This window comes from Panonychus citri, unplaced genomic scaffold (genome assembly GCF_014898815.1).
Source record: "Panonychus citri isolate SS breed McGregor unplaced genomic scaffold, ASM1489881v1 Contig00113, whole genome shotgun sequence".
In the NCBI taxonomy this organism is placed as follows: domain Eukaryota; kingdom Metazoa; phylum Arthropoda; class Arachnida; order Trombidiformes; family Tetranychidae; genus Panonychus; species Panonychus citri.
The window spans coordinates 254,347-278,199 of record NW_026515518.1 but is presented as its reverse complement, the minus strand read 5'-3'; the positions used below and the strand labels follow the sequence as shown (position 1 = coordinate 278,199).

At 29.2% G+C, this 23,853-nt stretch overlaps 3 protein-coding genes across 3 annotated transcripts; 2 read left to right on the top strand and 1 right to left on the bottom strand.

Moving 5' to 3' along the window:
* The first annotated feature begins 1,014 nt into the window (after positions 1-1,014).
* On the top strand, positions 1,015-4,363 carry LOC128390004 (homeobox protein 2-like). Its single transcript, XM_053349663.1, has one exon. It carries the CDS (start codon positions 1,733-1,735, stop codon positions 4,286-4,288), a length of 2,556 nt encoding a protein of 851 aa, XP_053205638.1. The 5' UTR covers positions 1,015-1,732; the 3' UTR covers positions 4,289-4,363.
* A 157-nt stretch (positions 4,364-4,520) lies between these two features.
* Positions 4,521-14,171, top strand: LOC128390023 (protein Wnt-5b-like). The gene is made up of 4 exons (XM_053349689.1): positions 4,521-5,261; positions 9,087-9,379; positions 9,479-9,577; positions 13,322-14,171. The coding sequence occupies exons 1-4, from the start codon at positions 4,865-4,867 to the stop codon at positions 13,673-13,675; spliced, it is 1,143 nt and encodes a 380-aa protein (XP_053205664.1). The 5' UTR covers positions 4,521-4,864; the 3' UTR covers positions 13,676-14,171.
* A 1,184-nt stretch (positions 14,172-15,355) lies between these two features.
* On the bottom strand, positions 15,356-17,536 carry LOC128390022 (uncharacterized). Its single transcript, XM_053349688.1, has 3 exons — positions 15,762-17,536; positions 15,610-15,681; positions 15,356-15,551 (listed from the first exon to the last, which is right to left on the bottom strand). The coding sequence occupies exons 1-3, from the start codon at positions 16,812-16,814 to the stop codon at positions 15,432-15,434; spliced, it is 1,245 nt and encodes a 414-aa protein (XP_053205663.1). The 5' UTR covers positions 16,815-17,536; the 3' UTR covers positions 15,356-15,431.
* Positions 17,537-23,853: the final 6,317 nt, after the last annotated feature.

Below are 23,853 nucleotides of genomic sequence, written 5' to 3'. Positions count from 1 at the left end.
AATACATTAAATCATCAATACAAGATTAAGACGCGTGATTAATAAATTGTATCAACCATCAAATTGGAAATTAATTGTAACAGTTGAGATTTAAGCAAAACATTATAACCAAAGTTAAGGAAACCCGATACTCAAATTAATCTGATTGTTGATCGACTCAATTAAATCACGATTATGTTCAATTAAACAACCAAATTAATAGTAAACGATACAATTAAAAATGTCTAATATTTCAATTGTTTTGTTTCAAAAGTTGATCCAATCAAACTCTTGTCAAGTCTTTTAATTAACTTGATGTCTTTTAAAATTATCACAACAATTAACAGTTAATTTGACCTCAGTCCTAAACACTTAATGAAACAAATTTAAAAGCAAAATGAGACAGTTAATTGTAATTAACTTGCCTCTCAGAAACAATAAGCTTAAACAATTAGCAACAACCTGAAACAATCTCAAGTCTTGATTAACATTCAAGTGTAATAATAACAATTAAATTTGATTGTAATATAATCGATAGAAATATAATCTTAACAATTTTAATCAATTCCTTTTCTAAATCTAATCAATCTAACAAACTTATTAACAATTAATTGACACAATGAATTTGCATGTGTTTGATTATCTTCCGAATCAAAGTGAAATCAAGGCTCGAAGTATAAACTTGAGAGTAATAACAATTAAGGTAAATCAACAACAATCATCTTCGAATTTAATTTCTATTAATTGTTGTTGATGATCTTTCGTAGCGAAACAAACGATGACCTAGAAAAGGCTATTAAAGGATGATGAGGATGATGAGAAGGAGGAAAATGAAGATTCATGAGAGAGAGAGAGAGAACAAGTTGATTGTTGTTGTTATTGAATTTCATTGAGAGAAAGTGACCAGGGCGTGACCACATGATGAGACTCAGAGTTTGGAAGAGTTGAAAACAAAGAAAGTGAGATGATTATGAAGGAGAAAGTTTCGAGATTGAGAGTTTTCATCTTCTCTTATTGGGTTAACATGTAGCGAGAAAAAAATTAGGCCAAGAGGAAGCCAATTATCAATTGGAATATAAAAAAATTACAATTCCAAGAAAAAGAAAAAGTTTTCACTTTCACACGATTTTTATTCTTATCTTTTAGTAAATATTATCATTCAATCATCATCATCATCATCATCAAAATATTAACCATAATCATGATTATTATTATAATAATTATCGATTCTAATATTTCTCAGAAGAAGAACAATTAGAAGAAAAAAGAAAAAACTGAGAATAACTTTTTCCACAATCAAATATATTGACCTGTGTCCATTCAGTTCTAATCTCCTCTCAATGGGCCTCGTTGTGAACGACGAATCATTCCCATTCTTACAGACGCAGTTGTTTTCAACGATCGTTTTCATTTAAGGTCAATTCAAGTAAAACTGGTTCCATTTCAGCGTCAGCTGCCTCTTTCTATTTAGTCTTTCGAATATATTTTCCATCATCTTCTCTCTCACCTTCTCTCTCAGTCTCCCTCATCTTTACATTGACTCAGTTGAAATCAATGAATTGGATTCTCAGGAAAAACTAAGAAAAACAAAAAATTATTCCGTTTCAATTGTGATTAATTGTGATTATTTGATGCTCATTGTAAATCGATATCATCAAAAATCAATTGAATTTGGTTGATTAACCATAATGATAACTAACAATTTAGTATCTTGTGTTCATTCAAATAATCAATTGATTAGTTTACATTGAGAATGTTATCAACATCAGTTTTATCGTTTTCAAATAAACTTCCTTTATCATCATCATCATTGATCAACGATGATGATGATGATGATAATAAAAATTTTCCACTGCGATATCGTTCATCACCCGGAAGTGTCCATCAAAGTCGCGTTTCTCATCCCGTCGCCAAATCTCAACGTGCAAATGGCCGTAAACGTTTCCAAAGTCAAAATGGTAACCATGTAAGTGAAAATTCATCAACTACAAGTGACTCGTTAGGATCAATCATTTCGAGTGTCAAAGTTAAATATCTTGGAGTGATTAGCGCCTCAGGCAGGTCATCAGCTATTCTCAATAAAGGTCTAACAGCAATTCAATCAGAATTAGTTGATTTATACACAATCGCCCAAAGAAAATATGTCACCAGTATTACCAATGGTGTCCATTCATCAAGCTATCAAATGATTGAAGTTTGTAACTATGGTGTTGTCATCGCTGAACCTGATCCATCATCTCGGACAACATTATCGGTCGCTGGTCAATCAAATTTAACTGACCCTAACAGGATTGTTGTAACCAAAGTAATAACACCATTGTCCAATATTGTCCTTTGGGCGGGCATCAGGTTCAATTGTCGACCATTGAAAATAAATGGTCGCCATCGGTCAGGAGCCGCTTTTATCCCGTTATCATGTTCATCGGCGATCATGAAACAATCAGCTTACACTCCATTAACTAATCAACGGTCAAGATTTCTTTCATCGCTCAAACATCCGCCATTATTTCTGTGTGTCCTTCGCAAAGTATCAGCACCTAAAATCTTTGAATGTCACTTGTTTGCATGTTGTAGTGTCGAGGATGCGATCAACTTATCGTCAAATTTATCGGACGTTCAAAATGGTATCTTGAAGGTCGGTAGCCCATCGATCCCAATATCTAGTGATTTACCTTCGTATTCATTTACATCGTTTGATGAAATTGCTTCTCGAACATCATCAAGACAATTGTCATCTTCGGCCACTTCAGGTGATCATCATCATATCGCTTTGAACAATCATCGAACAAGAAATCAATGTCCATCAGTATTAACTGATAGAACTTCTCGTTTAACCGTTAGTACAGATGAACGACCTGCTACTCGATATTCTCGAGGGTCAAATTCATCGAACATCAACAACAATAATAATAATAATCGACATGAAGTGTTCAATTATCGCCGTGAATTAGGAATGAGACCTTGGCCTTCATCGGTTGCACCAAAATTGAGTGAATCGACCGTTAATCAACTAAGATTTAATGGTAAACGAAATGTTCAACCAACTAAATCAACTGATCAACTGTCTCATAATTCATCATCATCGTTTTATTCATTGTGCCAAGCGTGTTCAATTAATGGACAATCAGTAAAAACTGAACAATTAAAATGTGATAGTAGGAAAAATTTAAACCATAAAAATGATATTAATCCAATTGAGACAAACAATTACAATGGATATTTAGTTCATCTTAATTATAATGATAAATCAAATGGTATAAATCATAATTATACCAAGAAAACCCACCAGATTGTACATAACAATTTACCAAATCATAAACAATTAATGAATGGACATCAAATTAGTCCCAAAGTGCCAACATTTAGTGAAGACGAAAGTTCCAGTATTTTGAGTAAATTTGGTCGCAGAGGTGAACGATTAGTTAATTGTCCTGGTGTTAAATTGAAAACTTCACCAACTTTTAGACAATTTCTTCCTAATTCTAATCTCAATGGATTATCAGATGGATTAGATGATGACGATGACGATTTAACTTGCAGTTTTCCATCGAGCGAATTAAATGAGGGAGATGGACTGTTAACTTTCGTTGAAGAGGATTTACTCTCGAATCCAATTAATCCACCAATGGTTCAAATCGACAAACACCAATTACCTCGCTGGTCGACTATTGATCAACCGTTATCCGTTTATCCTCTTAACTTTCATCATCGAACTGATTTTAAATCTCGAATAGCATCATCTTCATCTTCGAACAGTTTATTTAGACGATTAGGACGATGGAAATTACGATCATGGGTTCGAAAAAGTTTCAATCTTAAGTTTAGAAGGAAAAAGAAACGAAATCGAATGGACCTTTTCGTTGATCGTGATCTTCGATATTTATCTTTAGCCGAACCATTGGATTATGTTGGTGGAAATAAATTAGCTCTCGACGGGAATAAACGATTACAATTAAACGAGAATGATGATCAAGGTAAAGGTCATTTCCTCGGAATGGAGACAATTAATAATAATAACGTTAATTACAATTCGAGGGTCACTTTACCAGAGACAATCGGGATAATTGGAACTCAAGAACTTCCCGAGGAGCGAAATGGTTTAGAAACGTTGAAACAGTTAATCGATAGAAGAAAAAATCAATCCAATTATCAAATTGATTCTCTACTTAACACAAATATTAAACGAATTAATAATAATAAAACTAATGGTAAAATTAAATCCGATGGAAGAAAATTAAAGTCCCAATCAAATGGAGATCAAAGTTTATCACAAATCGATCTAATTAATGAGCTTGGTTATCTTCCTTAATTGTAAATTCGCAAACTGTTTAATCATCATAAAGAATAATCTAAATAAATCATATTGATAAATTACCTAAGAGAATCGAAAAAACAACTTGTCAACTTTAATTACTTTAATTTAGAAATCAGATCAGAAAAGTAATAAAAAAAATCGAGTCCAAGGTAAAAGTTTATTTAGAATTGACATTTACACCCAATAGATGGCGTTCATTAATTCCAATGAAAAAAGAATAAGATGAGTGGCGACATCTAGTGGGAAGTTAAATTCTCTTTTGCACTTTTTCATCTTCATCATCTTTTTTCATCCATCTTTTTATCATCTTTCCCATCATCTTGATACTTTTCACCTTTTACACTGTTCGTTATCACTTAATCACTAATGTTTTCACCTATTCTCAGGGTAAACTGAGACAATTTTATCTTATACCTTTTTTCGTACAACAAAGTTGAAAGAAACAAAAAATATAAATAAAAGTCCATTGGATATAAAAAAATATTTACTTTTGAAGAAAAAGGAAAAAAATTTGTTCTAAATAACTTGAAGTACTTTAATCATCTGAACCACGAACATAATTGAACCTTAATGTTTGCGTTTTTAATATTTTATTTTGTTTTGTTTGACATTTCGTTTGTCTTTGCTTTCCTACCTTTCGTAGCCAAAACCCTGGACATGCAGGGAATCAGTTTAACGGATAATCTGATTGACCCGTTAACTGGTTCACTTTCCGTCTCGAAATCGCCCGATTTATTGAGAATCGAGCAAGTTATCATCGAGGATAAATTAAATAAGTTAACATGTGACCAAATGAAAGGTTTATCCAAAGGACAAATGCAATTGTGTCACCTTTACAAAGATCATATGTCACATATTGGCAAAGGTGCGAGATTGGGAGTAACTGAATGCCAATGGCAATTTAAGAATAGCCGATGGAATTGTTCATTCGATGAATCATCTGCATTTGGATCAATTCTTAATAAAGGTAAGTAAAACAATTTCCTTAGAATATTATCCTAAATGATATTCGAAACTCTTTTAAAATATTATCACTTTCGATTAGCAACTCGATTCAACTAAAAATAACAGATAAACTTATCCATAAGTTGATATATTAATAGTAAAGATAAATAATTGAAAGGAAAATAAGATAATACGATAAATATGATAAATTCTCGATAAAATTTTTTTTATATAAAACTCATATCGAAGGAGAAAAATTGGATTAGACTAATATTCCATTGGAAATACATGAGAGATCCTCTTGAATAGAATGAACAAAAAATGAATCTAATGAATGATTCATTCTCAAGTTAATCTCATCATGTTGTTCACATTGATCCTCATTCATATTCTCATCATTTTCCACCATCAAATGCTTGTTTCCAATTCTCTCTCACTCTCTCTCATTCTCTATTCAAATAAATCAACAGTTTCATCACCAACATTGTAAAACAATAAAAATCTATCATGATCCTGAAAAATTCATCATAAAAGTGTTAATTTTCAGCTAACAAAAGGTAATTACCTGGTGAGAGTTTGTTTTTTACTCTCAACTTTTAACTTGTTGACTTAAGATTGAAAAGTAATTTATTTTGAAAACTTGTTTCTCTTTTACAAATAGTAAACAATAGTCAATCCATTAATTTAATCCAGTCAAATGATTAACCAAATAGAAATGTAAATTTAAATCAATTTCAAATGATTAAGTGAAAGTGTGTTTTTGACTCCCAAAGACCAGTAAAGAATAAAAAAAAAGCAAAGAGAACCATTAATTTTAATAAGCTCGATTAAATCGAAGCTCATTATTATCATCATCATGTAATAATATTAATACAAAATGTTAACAATCAATGTGATTTATGGTCAAATGACAACTACACTTGACCACTAAGAATACAACTAATCAAATATGCGAATAACAATTCAGAAAGAGCAGAGAAAAAAAAACTTCTCCATCATCATCATCATCTTTTATCTTATCCTCATCCTCATCCTTATTCCCATTGACTTTGACTTCGCATCTCCATCTCCATCCTCATCTTTTTTTACTATTTACTGAGTTATAATAGTGAAAACAACCTAAGCTATTTAGTGCTTTTTTTATTTCAATCTTTCAAAGTGCTTATAATAAAAAGCCAATATCCTCAATTTCCGGTCCTTAACTTTTTCACTCACTTCCGTTAATCTGATTGAACAATTCATCAAGTGACCTTGCCTAACATATATTATATTTATATATAGAAATATATATAAAAATATAGATTCACTCCCTGTCGAGTTGATTCCCAGTGTTCATTGTGATCAAATGAGTACAATATAATGATCACAATTGAGTTGAACATCAATTCCAACAATCAGTTAATGATGATCACATTTAGTTCACAAATTTCATTATTATTATCAAATTGGAGATTCAATTTTCCATCTTCTCAATGATATATATCTTTTCTGACCTAATTCATTTACTATTTATCATTACCTTTTATAAATATAAAACATTCACTAGAAATGCTGGTTGACATTAACAAAATTTTACGTTTCCATCAATTTGATAAGTTTAATTGTTCATTGAGATGATTTAATTTCTTCTTCTTCTTCTTCTTCTTCCTTAACTAATCAATGGATGGCGATAATATTTAACTTTATTATATTATTAGCGTAATAAAAAAATTAAACTCATCGGCAATTTGGATACTAATTTAATCTTCAACTCTAATTGCATTTACAACTTTTCATCCTCTCATGTTCACAATTAGAGCCAAAACTTGACGCCCATTTAGTTCAAATATAGTTGTAACATAGTAAATGATGAGGATGAAGATGAGGATGAGAATGATGAGAATGATGAGAATCACTTTATTTGAAAATTGTCTTCTCATCCTCATCCTCATCTTTAAAACTTTTTTATCTTCTTTCATTTTGATTTATAGATAATCCATTAATTTATACTACGTTTTTTACCAAAGTACTTTAACAAGGCCACTTAATCTTGTTCACTAAATATCATAATCATCATTATCATCATTTGATTAGTTTCTTTATCTACTCGTAAAATTAAATGATGATGATGATGATGATGAGGATGAGGATGCGAAGGAGGAAAAGGATAAAAAATGATGCGGGATGATGAGGATGAAAGGTGGATCAATTGTCCTGATGATGATCATCATCATCATTCATTTGAAATTATTTCATATTGTAAAGATTAATTAACTTTAATTATTTTATTATTATTAGTTGACTGATCATCTCCACTCACAATTAATCATCATAGAGATGATTAAATCTTTGAGATGTAATTTGTTTTCATATAAACCAAAATTAGTCAACTAAATTTAATGACAAATTGAATTAATTGATAACTTAAATTGTTATAATTTGTAGGAAAGTTATCATGTTTCACTTTAATTGTAATTTGATCATTCAACTGATTTAACCGATTTTCATATGACTTTTCATTGCTTAATTATCAAAGGTAATTTAATAAGGTTATCAAATTAAATGGGAGAATCAATTATAATATAGTTTTGGGTAATTAAGATTTTTAATTAATTCTTCATTGGATTAATTTATATACACTCATACAAAATGAATGAAATGATTACTATTAGTAAATGAAAGTAAATTGTTTCCGTTGTTGTCAACGTAATTAACTTAATTTAATAAGAAATTGAAAGTAATTATGATTATCTTTTTATGTTATGTAATTAGTTTAGCAAATTAAGTGACGATTTGTTAAACAATTTAAACTAATCATTGGATAAATTAATGTTTATCACAATTCGCGATTTGATCATCAATCAAATCAACGTGCACATAAATTAATATAATTTGTAACCACAATTAGCAAAATATTACAGAAAATTAAATATCATTTCAATTGAAAGTTGATGGTTAGATTAGTGGTTTAATTGCATTGATTAACGATTTATCTTTAATCACAATTGTAAACCTTGTTTACCTTGATTTTGATTGAGGATTGGCCTAAACTTTTAGTCTAATCACCTAAGGGCTGAAAAAATTTTAATCCACAAAAATTTAATCATCAACTAATCTTTCAATTTTACTCCATGACAATCACTTGTTATTATTACCTAATGACCATGATTATTTTGATTAGTTTGATTATGTTTATAATGATTAACTTGAATACCTCCCATGTTGGTTAATTGTTGTCTTATTATCAGACAATCAAAATTGATGATTAAACAAATAGATTTAGTTAACAGAAATGATTGAGAAGAAGGAGAAACAAGATTAATCTCGATTAGCAGTAAATCATTTTAATCAAATTTCCGAAACATGATAATTATTTTTGTTAAAATGAAAAAAGAATTTCAAAATTAACACTTATTCGCGCCTAACAAAATTATGATTTGAATATCGGACCAACGCCTTAATTATGTCTTAAAATTTCATCTTAAATTGTGAACATTTAACCTTCACCTTACCTTTGTTACCTTTGAGCTTTGAGCCGCCCTTTAACTAAGGCTTTGGGCTTAACATTTACCTGTACAAAAGGAGGAAACTCAGCCCGCCCAATTCACCATTTAATTTTCGTAATTAAAGCTTAATAAGTATCACTGACTTGCAATAATCTATTGATTAGTTTGCTATTTAAATGATTACTTTGGATATTTGTTAGTCTCTTGTGATTATCATGTCAACTAATCATCATCATCATGTGTCCATTGAAAGTGACCAATTGATGATACAGTTTAAATTACAATTTCCAAGCAATTCTGATAACCATTATTTTCCAATCAGTTTGTTGACTGTTAAATTAAATTGTTATTTAATTTTTTAGCATCTCGTGAATCGGCTTTCGCTCATGCGATATCGACAGCCGGAGTGGTTCATTCAATTGCTCGAGCTTGTAGAGATGGACAATTACCCAATTGTGGCTGCTCCAAAGCGAACAGACCTAAAAATCTGAAAAAAGATTGGCTTTGGGGAGGATGTGGTGACAATATCGACTATGGATACAAATTTTCCGAGACATTTATTGACCTGAAAGAGAAAGAAAAATCAAATTTGAAGTCACTTAAGGACAAAGGTCGACGATTAATGAATCTACATAACAATGAAGTCGGACGAAGGGTAATGAGCATGAGAAAATTTAACAATTTTTTTTTCTTTCAATGACAACAATCAATTTGATTCTCTTTTTTAACTATTCACCTTTCTATTAACCCTCAGGCAGTTATAAAGAAAACACGAGTTACCTGTAAATGTCATGGAGTCTCTGGTTCCTGTTCATTGATAACTTGTTGGCAACAATTATCTTCATTCAGAGAGGTAAGATAAACAAACGAAACGCAAAAAAAACTACAAATTTTGATTTATCCTCATCTTTTGTTACTTTTACAATATTTAACAATCAAATCAATCGATTATCAAATATTGAATCAGAAAAGGGCCTAACCTAAGGTTAAGGTGTATAAATATAATCCTTATTTGGTAAACTTACCTGTAGTAATAATAATATTAACCTTGATCAACAATCAATTTGATTAGAAGCAAATGAAATAAGATGACAAGAAACTGATGAAGGATAATAATGAAGAGAAAAATAGTTAATTATCTTTCAAATTAATTCTGATAATTAGTTGTGATTCGATGATTTGACCAACCGCAATTAAAGGCCTCTCTAAATCTCCTTCATTAGCCACAATTAACTATCGAAATTGTTTCTTAATTTGCTCTCAATTATTTCTCGACCGGTTCGCCCAAACCTATTTACCTTTTCATCTCCAATATCTTCATCTCTCTCTCTCTCTCTCTCTCTCTCTCTCTCTCTCTCTCTCTCTCTCATCACGTTTTCATCAAAAAAGTGATGAAAACTTGTCTACATATTATATAGAAAAGCATCTTCATCCTCATCTCCATCTTCATCACTCTTAATCATCCTCATCATTTATCTTACCACAAAAAGAAATCATTTTTTCACATTTTCTAACAGATATTAGAACAGCTCTTAATTTCTTGTCTATATTTTTAATTGCAGTTAATCATTTTCGGTGAAAGTTGATATTACAAGAGAAAAACACTCACGTTAATTAGTATCAACTCGTAGGTATTTATTTTTTTATTACTATTTGTTAATTGTCTTAAAAGTAATTCTATTCCATTTAATATAACAAGTAAAGAGAAAACGAAAATACAATTTATGCTTTATCGAGTTTAATTGTTTTCTTATTCAAACAGAATCGACGGTTAATTTCAATTCAACTTTTCGTTTTTATTACATTCATATTATTAATTGTTACCTCAGGTCAAAAGATTAGATTAATATGATAATTAGCATCTTAAATTGCCGAATATCCAATTAGCCGAATCGATTAACCAAAAAAAAGATTCTTATTTTGTTTCAATTGGAAATTGAGTATCGCCATCACATGGATTGATATTCACTTACATGATTAGTCTATTATCTTGGATAATATTAATAAGGTAACAATGGAGAGATTAATGAAATTGTCTATTCTTACTCGAGGCTATTAAGCTGAAAGTTAATTAAGTTATCAGAGAGAAGAAAAGAAAATTGTTCGTTAAAGTAAATTAACTAAAGAATAAGAATTTGTTACATTAATCGTGAGCTTTTATTAGAATTAAATGCCAATCAAGTTAATTAATTAATCCATAAGAATCATGCAAATCTAATTGTGACTCTATTGTTCGGATGTTCATTTTTTTTTCTTATTCTTCCAGCCTAAGAATTCAAAATAAGATAATACTAACAATAAGTTCTAATAATTTACCTTGATTGTGATTAACTTATTATTCATTGAGAAAATATCGATAAATGTTAAGAATTTTATTTCTTTCCATTAATATTAAGATTAACATTCTGTTGATTAGATGAAAATTCATGAACATTTAGATGATGAACCGTCGGTGAGGATTATCTCGCCCTCGATGTATAATCGCTTCAAGGGTTTTCCCATCACAGGCCAGGTACTAATCTACAGTAGTCTCTTGATTAGAGTAAAAAGTGGCCTTAGATTTGATGTCAAAATTTACGAACCAATTGGTAAAGTGATAATAATAGTTGTTACTTGTTCTTTTGCAGTGGATTAATTAATCATCTTGAGATGATCATTAAGAAATACGCTGAAAGTAAATTAATAAGTAATGGAAATGTTAAGATGTTCAGTTGGGATTTTGTTTTAGAACAAAATTTTTCTCTTCTAAATTCTCTCTCTCTCTCTCTCTCTAACTTTCGAAAGGCAGAAAGATACGAAGGCCAAAGTAATACGAAGACGACAGCGTTCATGTTACTAGTAAAGCACTTGACTAATAATATCGTGTTGACCTGTAATTACTTATTAGGGTTTGGTAGGGAAAAGCCTTCATCTCAATCATTTATGTCTTTGTAACAACTAATTTAGCCCCAGGGGTTAGTGTGATTTTTATAGGAGAATATTGCTTCTTTTTCCTTTATGCCAACATATTAATCTTTCTTATCATCATCATCATCATTTCACTCAATAGAATACAGTGTCTTCTATTTTTCAAGTGAAATCAATCGATGAAAGAATTCAAACTATCATATATAATGAAAATCTTTCATTTATCCTTCTCTTTTTTAACGAGCTTCGAGAATCTTTTGTAGTTGAAGAAAAGAAAAGGAAAAGCAAAAATTTTCTACTTCTTGGTTAGAACTTTTTGCTTTCGAATTTGTGAACAATACTTTCGAGAAAAAAGTTCCATGTAATATCCCTTGTAATATTACTCCATTAAGAATTAGTTATTGACACAAAAGAAAGAAAGAGAGAAAGAGATTAAGACATTAATCTTCTTAATCTATTGATAATCTGTTCATTATCTTGTTTCAATTTCAACTTGAATTCGATACTTTGGTCAACAATTATCTCTTGATAAGTTTTTTTTACTATTAGAACTTTTCTGTTGTCAATTTCGGTGAGAAAATTTCGCAAGTGTTAAAGTGATCGAATCGCCCAATAGAGTGTGAGGTCATTTAAGGCCAATTCACGGGCAAATTTTGTAATTAGAATATAATATTACGGTAATTGAGTCACGGAATAAAGTCATAATTGTTAGTTACAGTAGTTAATTTCGTGCAATTTTTATCTATCAAGAAAAAGATACACATTCTCAATTCATCAATCATTTATATACATTTTATCTTCAAGCATCTTCATTGATGATAATCGTCATTTCTATCCAAGAAATTGATATTCTTTTCCAATCCATGATCCCTATTGATCATTATCTTTATTATGAGAAATCGAGAGACATAAATTGCAAAAGAAAATAATATATAAAAAAGATGGAGAGAGAGAGAGAAAAAGATGAAATCATGATGATGATTGTTACATGTTCATCTTAATGGTGATGATAAACTTGAAGAAGATGCAATTTTGGGTGTGGAATTGAGTTGAACGTTGTTGTGGCGAATTCATTGGTCATTTAGATACAATGAGAAAAGGACAGAACTCGAGATGATAATGATGATGATGAATAAGAAGTGATTTATAATCAGAAGGTGAATGCTGACCACCCAATCGAAAAGTATTATAATCCCAATGACAAAATCCATTTAGATTAAATGTGTTCATCTAATCTTTTTCTTTTCTTCATGATAACAATTGGTCAGATCTTTGGTTTATGTGAACATGTAGAGAGATGTACATTTATTAATATATTGAATAAGAGATGGAATCAGAATAGTATTAATCTGAAAAGGGAAGAGAATGAGAAAAAAACTATAAGGAGAGTGCAAGTAAATCGGATTAACTGTTAATCCTCTTTGGGTAATAAAAAATAGTGTTTTTTATATTCACAAGAAATCAATATTTTACTAACAAGTAAAAGCTTAAAACCATTTACATCCAAGTTAATCATGATAATCTATCATTATTAGTGAATGATTAGGATAAAGGAGATGAAGATCATGACGAAAAAAACGGAAATTTCAATTCAATTGTTAAGCTTAATTGAACAATTGGACCTTTTGATGGAAATTAAGGATTAATCAGTTAACTAATTGATTTTTTTTCTTTTTCTCTCTTACAAAAGGTTGGCGATTATTTGAAAGAAAAGTATGAGAAATCAACGGAGGTAAAGATCAATAAACGAGGTAAACTTCAGGTTCGAAATAAGCGGCAAAAGTTACCCACGGCGGAAGATTTGGTTCATGTCGATGGTTCACCCGATTTTTGTATGGACAAAACTGGTACATTGGGAACTCAGGGGCGAGTTTGTAATAAAACTTCCCGTGGTTCCGATGGATGTGAATCCATGTGTTGTGGACGAGGTTATGACACTCATTCGGCGATGGTCAGTGAAAGGTGTAGATGTCGATTCCATTGGTGTTGTTATGTCCAATGTGATACTTGTCAAATTGAAAAGGAGATTCAAACGTGTAAATGATGAAGAAAAGAAAAGAAAATGATTTAATCTGATCGCAATTAAATCAATAATATCTCACAATCACTTCACCCTATGGCCTTTTTTACATCTACGAACTAATTAATCAAGTCATAGTCTCTTTTGTCGTCATCTTAATCTGGATTTTCATGTTTTCCCCAAATCCAATCATCCATATTATCACCATCACCATCGCCATTGCCATCGCCATCATCATCTACATTTTATGTTTCAATTATCATGAACGTTTGACTGCCAATATTAACGATGAAAAATAATCATTAACAAATCTGATGGATTAAACTAATCCAACACTTTTAATACTTGTGTTTAGTAAGATTTTCTTGACAAGATTAACTTTCTTTCATAAGGAAGTTTATTAGTTTGAACAAACTTTATTATGTAACAATATATTTCTCTGTGAGGATAAAGTGACATCTCTTAGCACAAAAATTAACGAAAAGCCAAAATAATAAAAACAAAGAAGCTTAAAAAAGTTTTTAAAAGTATTTCATTGATTGTTTATCTTTAATTGACTCATTCAGTTGAGGAAATATCGATAACTGTCCAAGTCTAGATGACGATATTTGCCAAGCGCTCAAATGGATTATTTAGTAATCTTCCGAAAGTTTTGTTTCGAGTTTCCTACAAGTGAACATTTCATTGAGTTCCAACGGGTTTAGATCGTTTAAGCCTCGAATTATGTAAAAGTCCAGTCAGTGATACCGTTTATTTCCGTGAGGTGTCGGTCGTTCAGATCGACCAGATCAAATTTTCGAGCACTTTCAAGGTCAAATTAATGTCATTCGATTAATAAAACTCGTGAGGATTTTAAAATCTCTCAAAATGAAAGTCTCTCAGTTGGGTCGTCTTATAATCCAAATCTTATTTGCGCTTTTCGTGGTCATTTGGACTTTTCAAGTTTTTTCGACGAAAGATTATTCCAGTTACTATGAACCAACTGCTGCCAAACCAAAGGTTTCATTTTGAACTTTGACTTTTTCGACTCGTGTAGCTCGTGGTATTTTCGTGACATGACTGATGAGACAATTGTTCAACCATTGAGGAAATACGTCAACACAATTAATTAATCAACGCTATTTAAGCTTCCATTCTGTTTGCAAGGTTGATTGTTATGAAAAAAATACTATTTCTGTTGTATGACTTTCAAAAGTCTGAGCAAAAAAGTCAACCTAAAAAAAGCTTATTATTAATTAAATCGACTCACGATGTATTGTTAATTATTTTCTTTTAGCTAATTACAATTATATAATTCTCAAAAAAGTCTCAACTAGTTACCAATGAGTTAATTATTGTATTGAAATTGATCCAAGATTAATTAACTTCAATTGAAGTTGTACCATTATTATAGTTCAATGGTGTCGATAAATGATCATCTTAATTCAGAATATTTTTGTTACAATTAAGTTATTGCGTCATTGATGCAGACACAACAATCAACATGATGACATCTAGAGTGTTGATTGAGTATCAAGGCTGAATTAACAAGCAATCAGGACAATTAAACGTTTGAATAGTAGACTATTGTAATTGATGATGAGTTTAATTTCCTTTGGAAGAAATTAAATTGTAACAACTTTTTGATATTATTTATGATTCGCAACAAATTGATCATTTTATGATTTATTAAAGTTCGTGATGAACATTAACATTAATCCAGCATTTTCCAAGAGATACTAACGCCGAGAAGATCATAATAATAAGAAAATACGTTAATTAGATTAAATTGATGACCAATTTAATTGAAAAGAAGACAATTATTACCAACCAACATGAACGAATGGGAATTCATGGTGAAGATTCCGCCGAGGGTGAAACCGATCTGATTGACATTCATTCGTTCACATGTAGCCAATAACTGAGATGAAATTGAAATTGGAAAAGTTAATCATTCTAATTAATTGGTGATGACTTACTTTTAAATTGGCAGATAAATTTAATTTACAATATCTAGCGATCTGATAATTAGTTAAATGGCACGAAGAGACCTGAGGAATCAATTTTAATATTGAGAATGACAAAGTTTCAGTCAAAGTATCTCGATTGATGTGAGTAATTAATTGTTCACCTTTACAACTGTAAGTGCGGCCAGAATATTGACCATTACTATTGCAGAGAAAATTGTTATTCCAACAGCGAAAATAAGGTAATCGAATAGATCACTTCCCGTTCCAATCCAGATACTAACAAACATGGCGAAATCAGCAAGACCTGAAGCGACAATAACACCATGAGAAAAAGTTGATCCTAAATCAACGATTGACCGATTGATCGTATTGTAGATTTTATTTTGCTGAGAAAAATATTCGAATATATCGTTTTGATTAGCTCTAATTCCTGACTTGACCAGTAGCTGACCGAAAAATTGATTGGAATTAAGTGCGAATGCAACAAAAACCATAATCAAAGTATTTTGAATATAAATCCAATAAGAGGGATAAGTGCCCAAAGTGATCGTAATAGAGACGATGACTGTCCAAACACCGATGACCACAAAATTCGTTAAATTGTCGTAGTTGATTGGGTTGGCGATAAATGCAAATCCCAACCAACCTGCAATCGCCAAGCAAGTTAATGGTGTTATGATGAGATAGAAACGGATAAAGAGAAAAAACAACTTTCTAATATGTGAACAATCAGCTGATGTTAACTTGAACTTTTTATGGTCAAACTTTGTTGCCCTAAGGCGATGATAAAGTTGGAACGCTTCAACGGGCCCTCGTTTTTCCGCTGCGAAACAATGATATCTAAGACCACAGGCAAGTATCAATATCCCGTTAACCAGCATGATCTGAATTCCATGAGCTGTTGAGCCAATAAAAGGATCACCTAAGGCAATTCGAACCGGAGCAAAAGGTACAACGATCATCAAGAAACCTCGTAACAAGATAATTGCACCAATAAAGTCGAGAAAAAGCTCGAAAATATATCGACCTTTGGCTATTGGTTTAATCTGTTCGTACCCTCGAACTATACAATACCAACGAACCGCTGATTTCTCAGCGACACCCAACAGGTCACTCACCGCTTCTCTCGTTGTTTTCCGTTCCAAACAACATCTCCAATAAGATTGAATGATTTTCTCTTGTTCGTTGAACTCATGATATTCATATGGAGACATAACTGATCAGACAATCTCGATGTAACTGAATTATGATAATAATATCTTAATTCAGTTCCAAGTATTGATTGTTATTGATGATGAAAGATCATAATGAACTTTTCCCCATTCAAATTAGTCTCTTTACCATCAACACACATAATTAACTCCATCTAAGGTTAAACATGAGACGTCGTCTCATTAATTGAAAAAATCTTTCAATAGAAAAAAATTAACTTCTTAATTAAATCACCTCACGATGGATCATAATTAAAACCTTACAATCATTAAATAAGAATGGGTTGATTATGTAATTATCACTCAAAGGAAATTAATAAAAGTGAAAGATTTTTTTTACTCCTTCACAATTAACTTTCCATGTAATTTATTTCATATTATAATCTAAATTGTTGCAACTATTTGCTGATCAAATGAAAACAATTTGATTAATTTGGTTTCTAATTACAGTTGAGATCGCAATCAGTAGAGGGAGACACTAATTCGAACCGTATTCAAGTTAATTAAGACAAATTAGCAAATCAATTGTTGATTAATAATCAATTTTGATTCACCAGACAAGAATCAAATTATTATCATGATGATTAACTTAAATATCCTGTCGATCTAAAATTAACTGGTTAATTAAGATTAGGAAAAGTTTGAAAATTTTCAGAATTAATTATTACTGGCTGACAATTAGCGTTAATTGTGTTACTCAATGAATATAATGATTACTGATAACAATTAATGAATCATCTTGAAAGACATAATAACCTTCACGTTAAAGTTTAATTATCAAGTTTATTAATCGGAAGTAGTTTGTTATCAATTTTAATTATGTTTGTGGAGGTGTAAAGAAAACGATAGACAACAATTTAATTAACTATTAGAAGGAGAAAAACAAACTAATTAACCAATCAATGATAGTCTAAAAGGTTATTTAATGAGAAACAATCATCTTCCGGTTCTTAATCACTACAATTAACACATAGTTATCAAAACAATTAGTCACGATAATCAAATGATATCAAAAAGTTAATCAAAGTTTTGTTTTCGTTGAAAACAAACAATCAATTAACAATCAAGGTTAACAATCAATAGGTTTGCAAATTATAGCAAATGATTGAGAAAATTGTTCAAACAATCAAGTATAACAATCAGTTAATCAGTCAAATTGATTAGCGCGAGGAAAAAAAAAGTTGAGCTTTAAAAGTTTAATTGTAATGAAAAACAATTAAAACTAATCAAATGATGACAACAATTAGCAAACAATGAAACAATTGGAAACAATTAATAATAAAATAATCACAATTTAGCAAAAATCTGAAAATAAATCAATCAACAGATCAAAATGTTAATCAATTTAATTGTTATGATATAATTTTGGTTTAAATTTCAATCTAAAAATAAAAGTTTCCTTTTTTTGTTGATTAAAAAGATGAGAAATTAAATTAAATTATATTTATATAAATTTAACGATTACAACTTTCACTCTCATTAATTGTTCAACTTGTTTAAATAATTAACTTTAATTATAATCATTCATTTGGGGATGAGGTCAGAAAAGATGATTAAGTTAATCAAGTAAAAGAAAACATGAAATTAAATAATCTCTTCCTTAATCATAAATCTTAAAACAATTTTCAATAACTCTCATCATCTTAATCACAATTAACAATAATCTTAATCAAATTTATCCTGAAAATGGAAAAATTTTCATCTTGATTATTACAATTAACTAATTGCAAATTCAATGCAAACAGATCACAATGATTTAAAGTGTAACAGTTAATTGTCTCAATCAATAGATAATCACAATTAGTTTAATGCTTTAGGCTGTTAATTGTTGTAAATCTAAAGTTAGTTAATCAAATTAATCAATAAAACTTGTTGATTGTCAATTTTTTTTAACCATCATCGTGATTAAATTAAATATTAGTTTACTGACCTTACAATTTGATTGTAATCATTTGATATATTAAATTGTTACATGATCAGAAACTAAATTGTTACAATTTGTTGGAACAATTAATTGCAATTGTTTTCATTTAATTTTCTTTGCAAATGGTTAATTAATTCAATCTTTTTAATTGTAACCTTATTTGCAAATTTTGTTCATCAACAGTCAAAGAAAAACAAATTTGTTTACAATTAAAATCTTTGTTGATTAACATTAATTAGACTGCGAAAATTTGATTCTAACTGATTAACAATTAAGGTGTTGATCATCTTGAAATTATTAATATTAATTTTACAATATAAAAGTAACATTAATTGTAGGAATAGTTTGATTGTTGTTGATTAAATAAGTGTATTGATATAAATAACCATTGATTGAAAGTGATTAAAATTAATCAATAACAAGAAGACAATTTAATCAACTAATAGCCATCATTATCTTTCAAGAGGACTAATCAAACTAAATTAACTTGAGGCATCTAAATTAATTACAGTTGGAAACAATTAAAATCATCATTTACCTTGGAAACTCTTTACTTGCTCCCAGTAATTGATAACAATTAAAACTAATCACAATTAAGAGTGTCTGTAGTTTAGTCAATGTCTCTACTACGTCAATTGATTAAGCTTAATTGTAGGCTTAAAAAGCAACAGCTCTTGACAATTAAAACCAATAATTAGATGTCATTAAATTGCATCTTCATCTTTTGATTGCAAATTGTTTGATTAGCTAATTGTAAACAATTAAAGGATATTAAAATATTATAAACTTTAATCAACACCAATTCATTTAAAGGATTATGATGAGAGAGGAAAATTTTAATTCCTCTTCAAATTGTTACTTAATTGTTTCTGATTATTATGTAATCTCCACTTGATTATTAGATAATTTCAAATTAGTTAGACAATTAAGCTGATTGATGATCGATGATGATTATCAAAAGCAAACAATTAAACAAAATCAAGTTAATCATGAAACAAATTACTGATATTGAATGGAAACAAAAAGTTTAATTTGTTTTTTCAATCTCATTCAATATGATTAACTTGATTAACTTAATTGTGGTCAAATTAAACTGAAAATAAGCTTCAATAATCAAAGTAATTAATGTTAATCAGTTAATCATTGGCTTAGGGTAAATTATGAAATAACTTTGATTAAATTGGTTCACAATCAAAGTAAATCATTAAACCGGAAGAAAGTTTAAAAGTTTTAACCCGAAACCGATTAAATTGTTGAAAAAAAAAATTATGATTAACAATATTAATCTGATCTAATTGTAAAGGTTTGATCAGTTATTCAATTACACTGATTAACAAGTGTACTAATCATTAATTGTAATCATGTTGATTTGTTTGATTTCCAGGGATTTGTTACAAATGTAGTCAAGTTAAGTGAGAAAATCAAGATAATCAACAATTAACTAATTTGATTGATTCAATTATTATTAATTACTTGTTTTTTTTACCAATGATATTGATCTAATAATTATAAGTAATTGAATCCCTGGGAAAGATAACAATTAACTAATTACAACGACTAAACTTACAGCAATTAACTTTAACCATCGATATTGTTTATTACTTTATGATGAAAATCATAAGATTTTCATGTCAATTGATTTGGTTGTTAAATTGTTGGTTAATCATTTTTGACAATTTCAATTTTTTGTTAATCAATCAAGATCAATGATATTTAATTGAATTAAATTATTATTGATAACTTAAATTATCATCATCGGCGATAATTTAATTTAATCAAGTTTAATAACTTTTAATAGCAGAATGGAAAAAATTTTCAGACTTTAATTGTTAACAATTAATTAATTTCCCTGTTTTTTTTTGATTGCGCTCAACAATTTACTCATATCATACAACCATCAACATAATCAATTAATTCAAATCAAAAGTAACAAATAACAATTAACTTTCCATAGCTATTTGCATATGATAATTGTGATGATGATTATGATTAAATAATTAACTTCCTCAATTTGATTAACTTTGTTAATTGTTATAATTTATTTCAATCCTTTTGATTAACAATCAAACTCACAGTTTTGTATCTTGATTCATCATCTCACAAACAATTAGTAAATTGTTACCATTTCAATTGACCAAGTAACTTTATCACAGTTTCTTTGTGATTATCAAATTGTAACAATCAGTTAATTGTCGGTCAACGTTACATCAATCACCGTTAATCATTTCATCATTTAGTTAATTGTTTGAAGCAAATTGTTTACTTATCATTATCATTAAATATCACAATAATATAAACAACATAATATCAACAGTTAGGTGATAATGATTGGATAACAATTTATTAATTGTTGATAGTTAATTGATATTTTTACATGTTTGATTTTTTTTCACTTCTCTCATTAAAAATCAGTAGAGCAAAAGATCATTGAACTGAAGGTTAATTTAATCAAATTGTTATCACAATTTGACATCAATTAGTTAAAAAAGTTGATTGTTGATATTGAATAATAATGAATAATTTCAACAATTAACAATTAACAATAAATGATTAACGGTAACATTTGAATTGAGACATTTCCTTTTCTATTATTAATATTTACATGATAACCTTGGATTTTGTATATTATTTTCAACAATTAACTAATTGTGATGAAAAGGAAGAGAGAGAGAGAGAGAGAAAAGAAATCAATCTAATTGTTGTTTAGGTGAAATATTTACACGTTCGGATTAACAATTAACGAGGATGTAAAATGTTAATTGTTACAATTAGAATAACTTTTCAAATGGTTTACTATTTATCAGCCATTTATTTTTAATAAACCGAATCAGTTTAATATTAATTGGTCAATGAAAATTATGGTTAGTTGATTAATTTTTTTCTCACTTTAAATTGTAGCTGATTAGCTAATTGGATTGTTTAATTTTCATAGAAATTGATTGTTACCAATTCTTAATAGAATGTCCAATATGATATTGAATGGAAAAGTTTTATTAATGGTAACAGTTGATTGTTGATTTCTTATTGTTTAGCTGATTATTTTGTCTTTTGATTGTGATGATCAATGAACTGGATTAAACAATAATACTACCTGTTGATTTAGTTTTACTTGGATAATCAATTGTGTGAATCTCCAAACAAAAGTGTAATAGATATTGAAAGTTAATAAGAAAAGTTGATAATAAGATGATCATGATAAGTTGATGTCTTGTCGTTCATGAAAAGTGAGATGATTCAATGATTGAACTAATTGGTGACAGTTTGAAAAAGACCCTAAAGATGATTAACTCTAAATTGGATAACCACAACAATCAATAAGAATCTAATTCCAATCAGGGTTAATCATTGAAGAGTAAAAAAAAAGTTCCAACCACCAATAAGCTGAAATGAGAACCGCAAGTCATCATAATCATCATCATCTCGATTCTGTGTGTAGGAAGAACTAGATTAATGAAGATGAATCAAGAACCATGATGATCAACATGATGATCAACATGATGATCAACATGATGATGAAAGTGAATGACAATGAATAAGAAAAATAAGAAAACTCTTAAAGGTAAAGAAAAAAGTTTCCATTTCTTTTCATCATGAGATGATTATCATGATGGTTATTCAGCCTTGATAATTGTTGTTGTTATTCAACAATCAATACTTGAGATTAAAATATAATCACCATCATAAGAAAAAGGTAATCAAAAGGTTTAATGAACAGTTAATTGAAAGGGTGAAAAGGTAAATGGTTATAATTAAAATGGTTGTAATTTGGATTAACTTAATTCTAGCATTTGTATTGATAGTTGTTGTTATTTCATCTCAACAATTAAAACAGGAACACAATTGGGTATCCGGGTTTAACCTCGAAATGTTTAAACAACAACTCACTAATTGTAATTAAAGATAAACAATTAATCAGTTAATCATCATCATTAGTTTTTCTCTCTCTCTATCTATCGTTCTTATTCAGGGAAAGTTTATATCAGAATGGAATTGTCATCAACATGATGATCATTATCGTCATCACTTTGATCAATCTCATTGTCATGGTGGTTTATTGGTGTTGGAACAATTAAATTTACATAAGACAAAGATCATCACATTTCACATCATCAAGCTAATCACAATTAAAACCATGATAGTTGTTAATTTATCATCATCAACAATAATCATGTTTGTTTTGGATACTTAAACAAGGAGGATTGGTAAACAATGGAAAAATTTAATTTGCAATTAAATTGTTGACAATAGAAAAGGTAATATAATGGTAGATGTATTAAGTTAATCATCGAGAATCAATTAACCATAATTTGAACAGTTTGCAACAATTAATTGATTCACAATTGATTGTCTATTTCTCTCTCTCTCTTCTCAATCTTTGTCTAGATGATAACAATTTAATTGTAATACATATGAAAATGATTGAAATATTTTCCAAATCATATCTTATTGTCAATTGGGAAAATGTTTCACAATTAAGGCCTGAGGTTATGATAACAATTAACTATTCCTTTTTCATACTCAATCAAATTGTTTCAACATCAGATAAATTCAATTATAATTGGACCTTTTTCCTGGAGCAATTTAAATTGTATCATCACAGTTTTTTTTTGCTGATTTATTTATAAAATCAAATACCAACACCAGCACATTGAATTACATCAAATTCACTTAAGATTAAAGCTTAAATACACATCAAGATATGGAGAGAGTGTTTAAAAAGTGAAAGCAGAATCAAAGTTAATTTAGTTGGAGAAAAATAAATTTCCATCATCAAGAAGGAGGAGGCTCAAGTAAAAGATCATCAGTAATGTAATGTAATATACATAATACATGAAGTAAATCAATTTTGTTCATCATTTACTCTGCAAATCAAAATAAACAACAAAATAAATCAGGACTAATCAACGTACAATCACCAATACATAATTAAAACAAAAAGTTGGTCACAATTAAAATCTTAAAACAAACAAGTAAACAACATGAAGAGAAACCAATTAAATGATCGCCAGTTAATTCCAACAGAAAAAAAGTGAATAATGAGAAAAATTCAACGTTCGAAAAAAAAAAGAAATAAGAACAAAAAAGGAGAAAATTTAAATAACTAATTAACAAGAATAA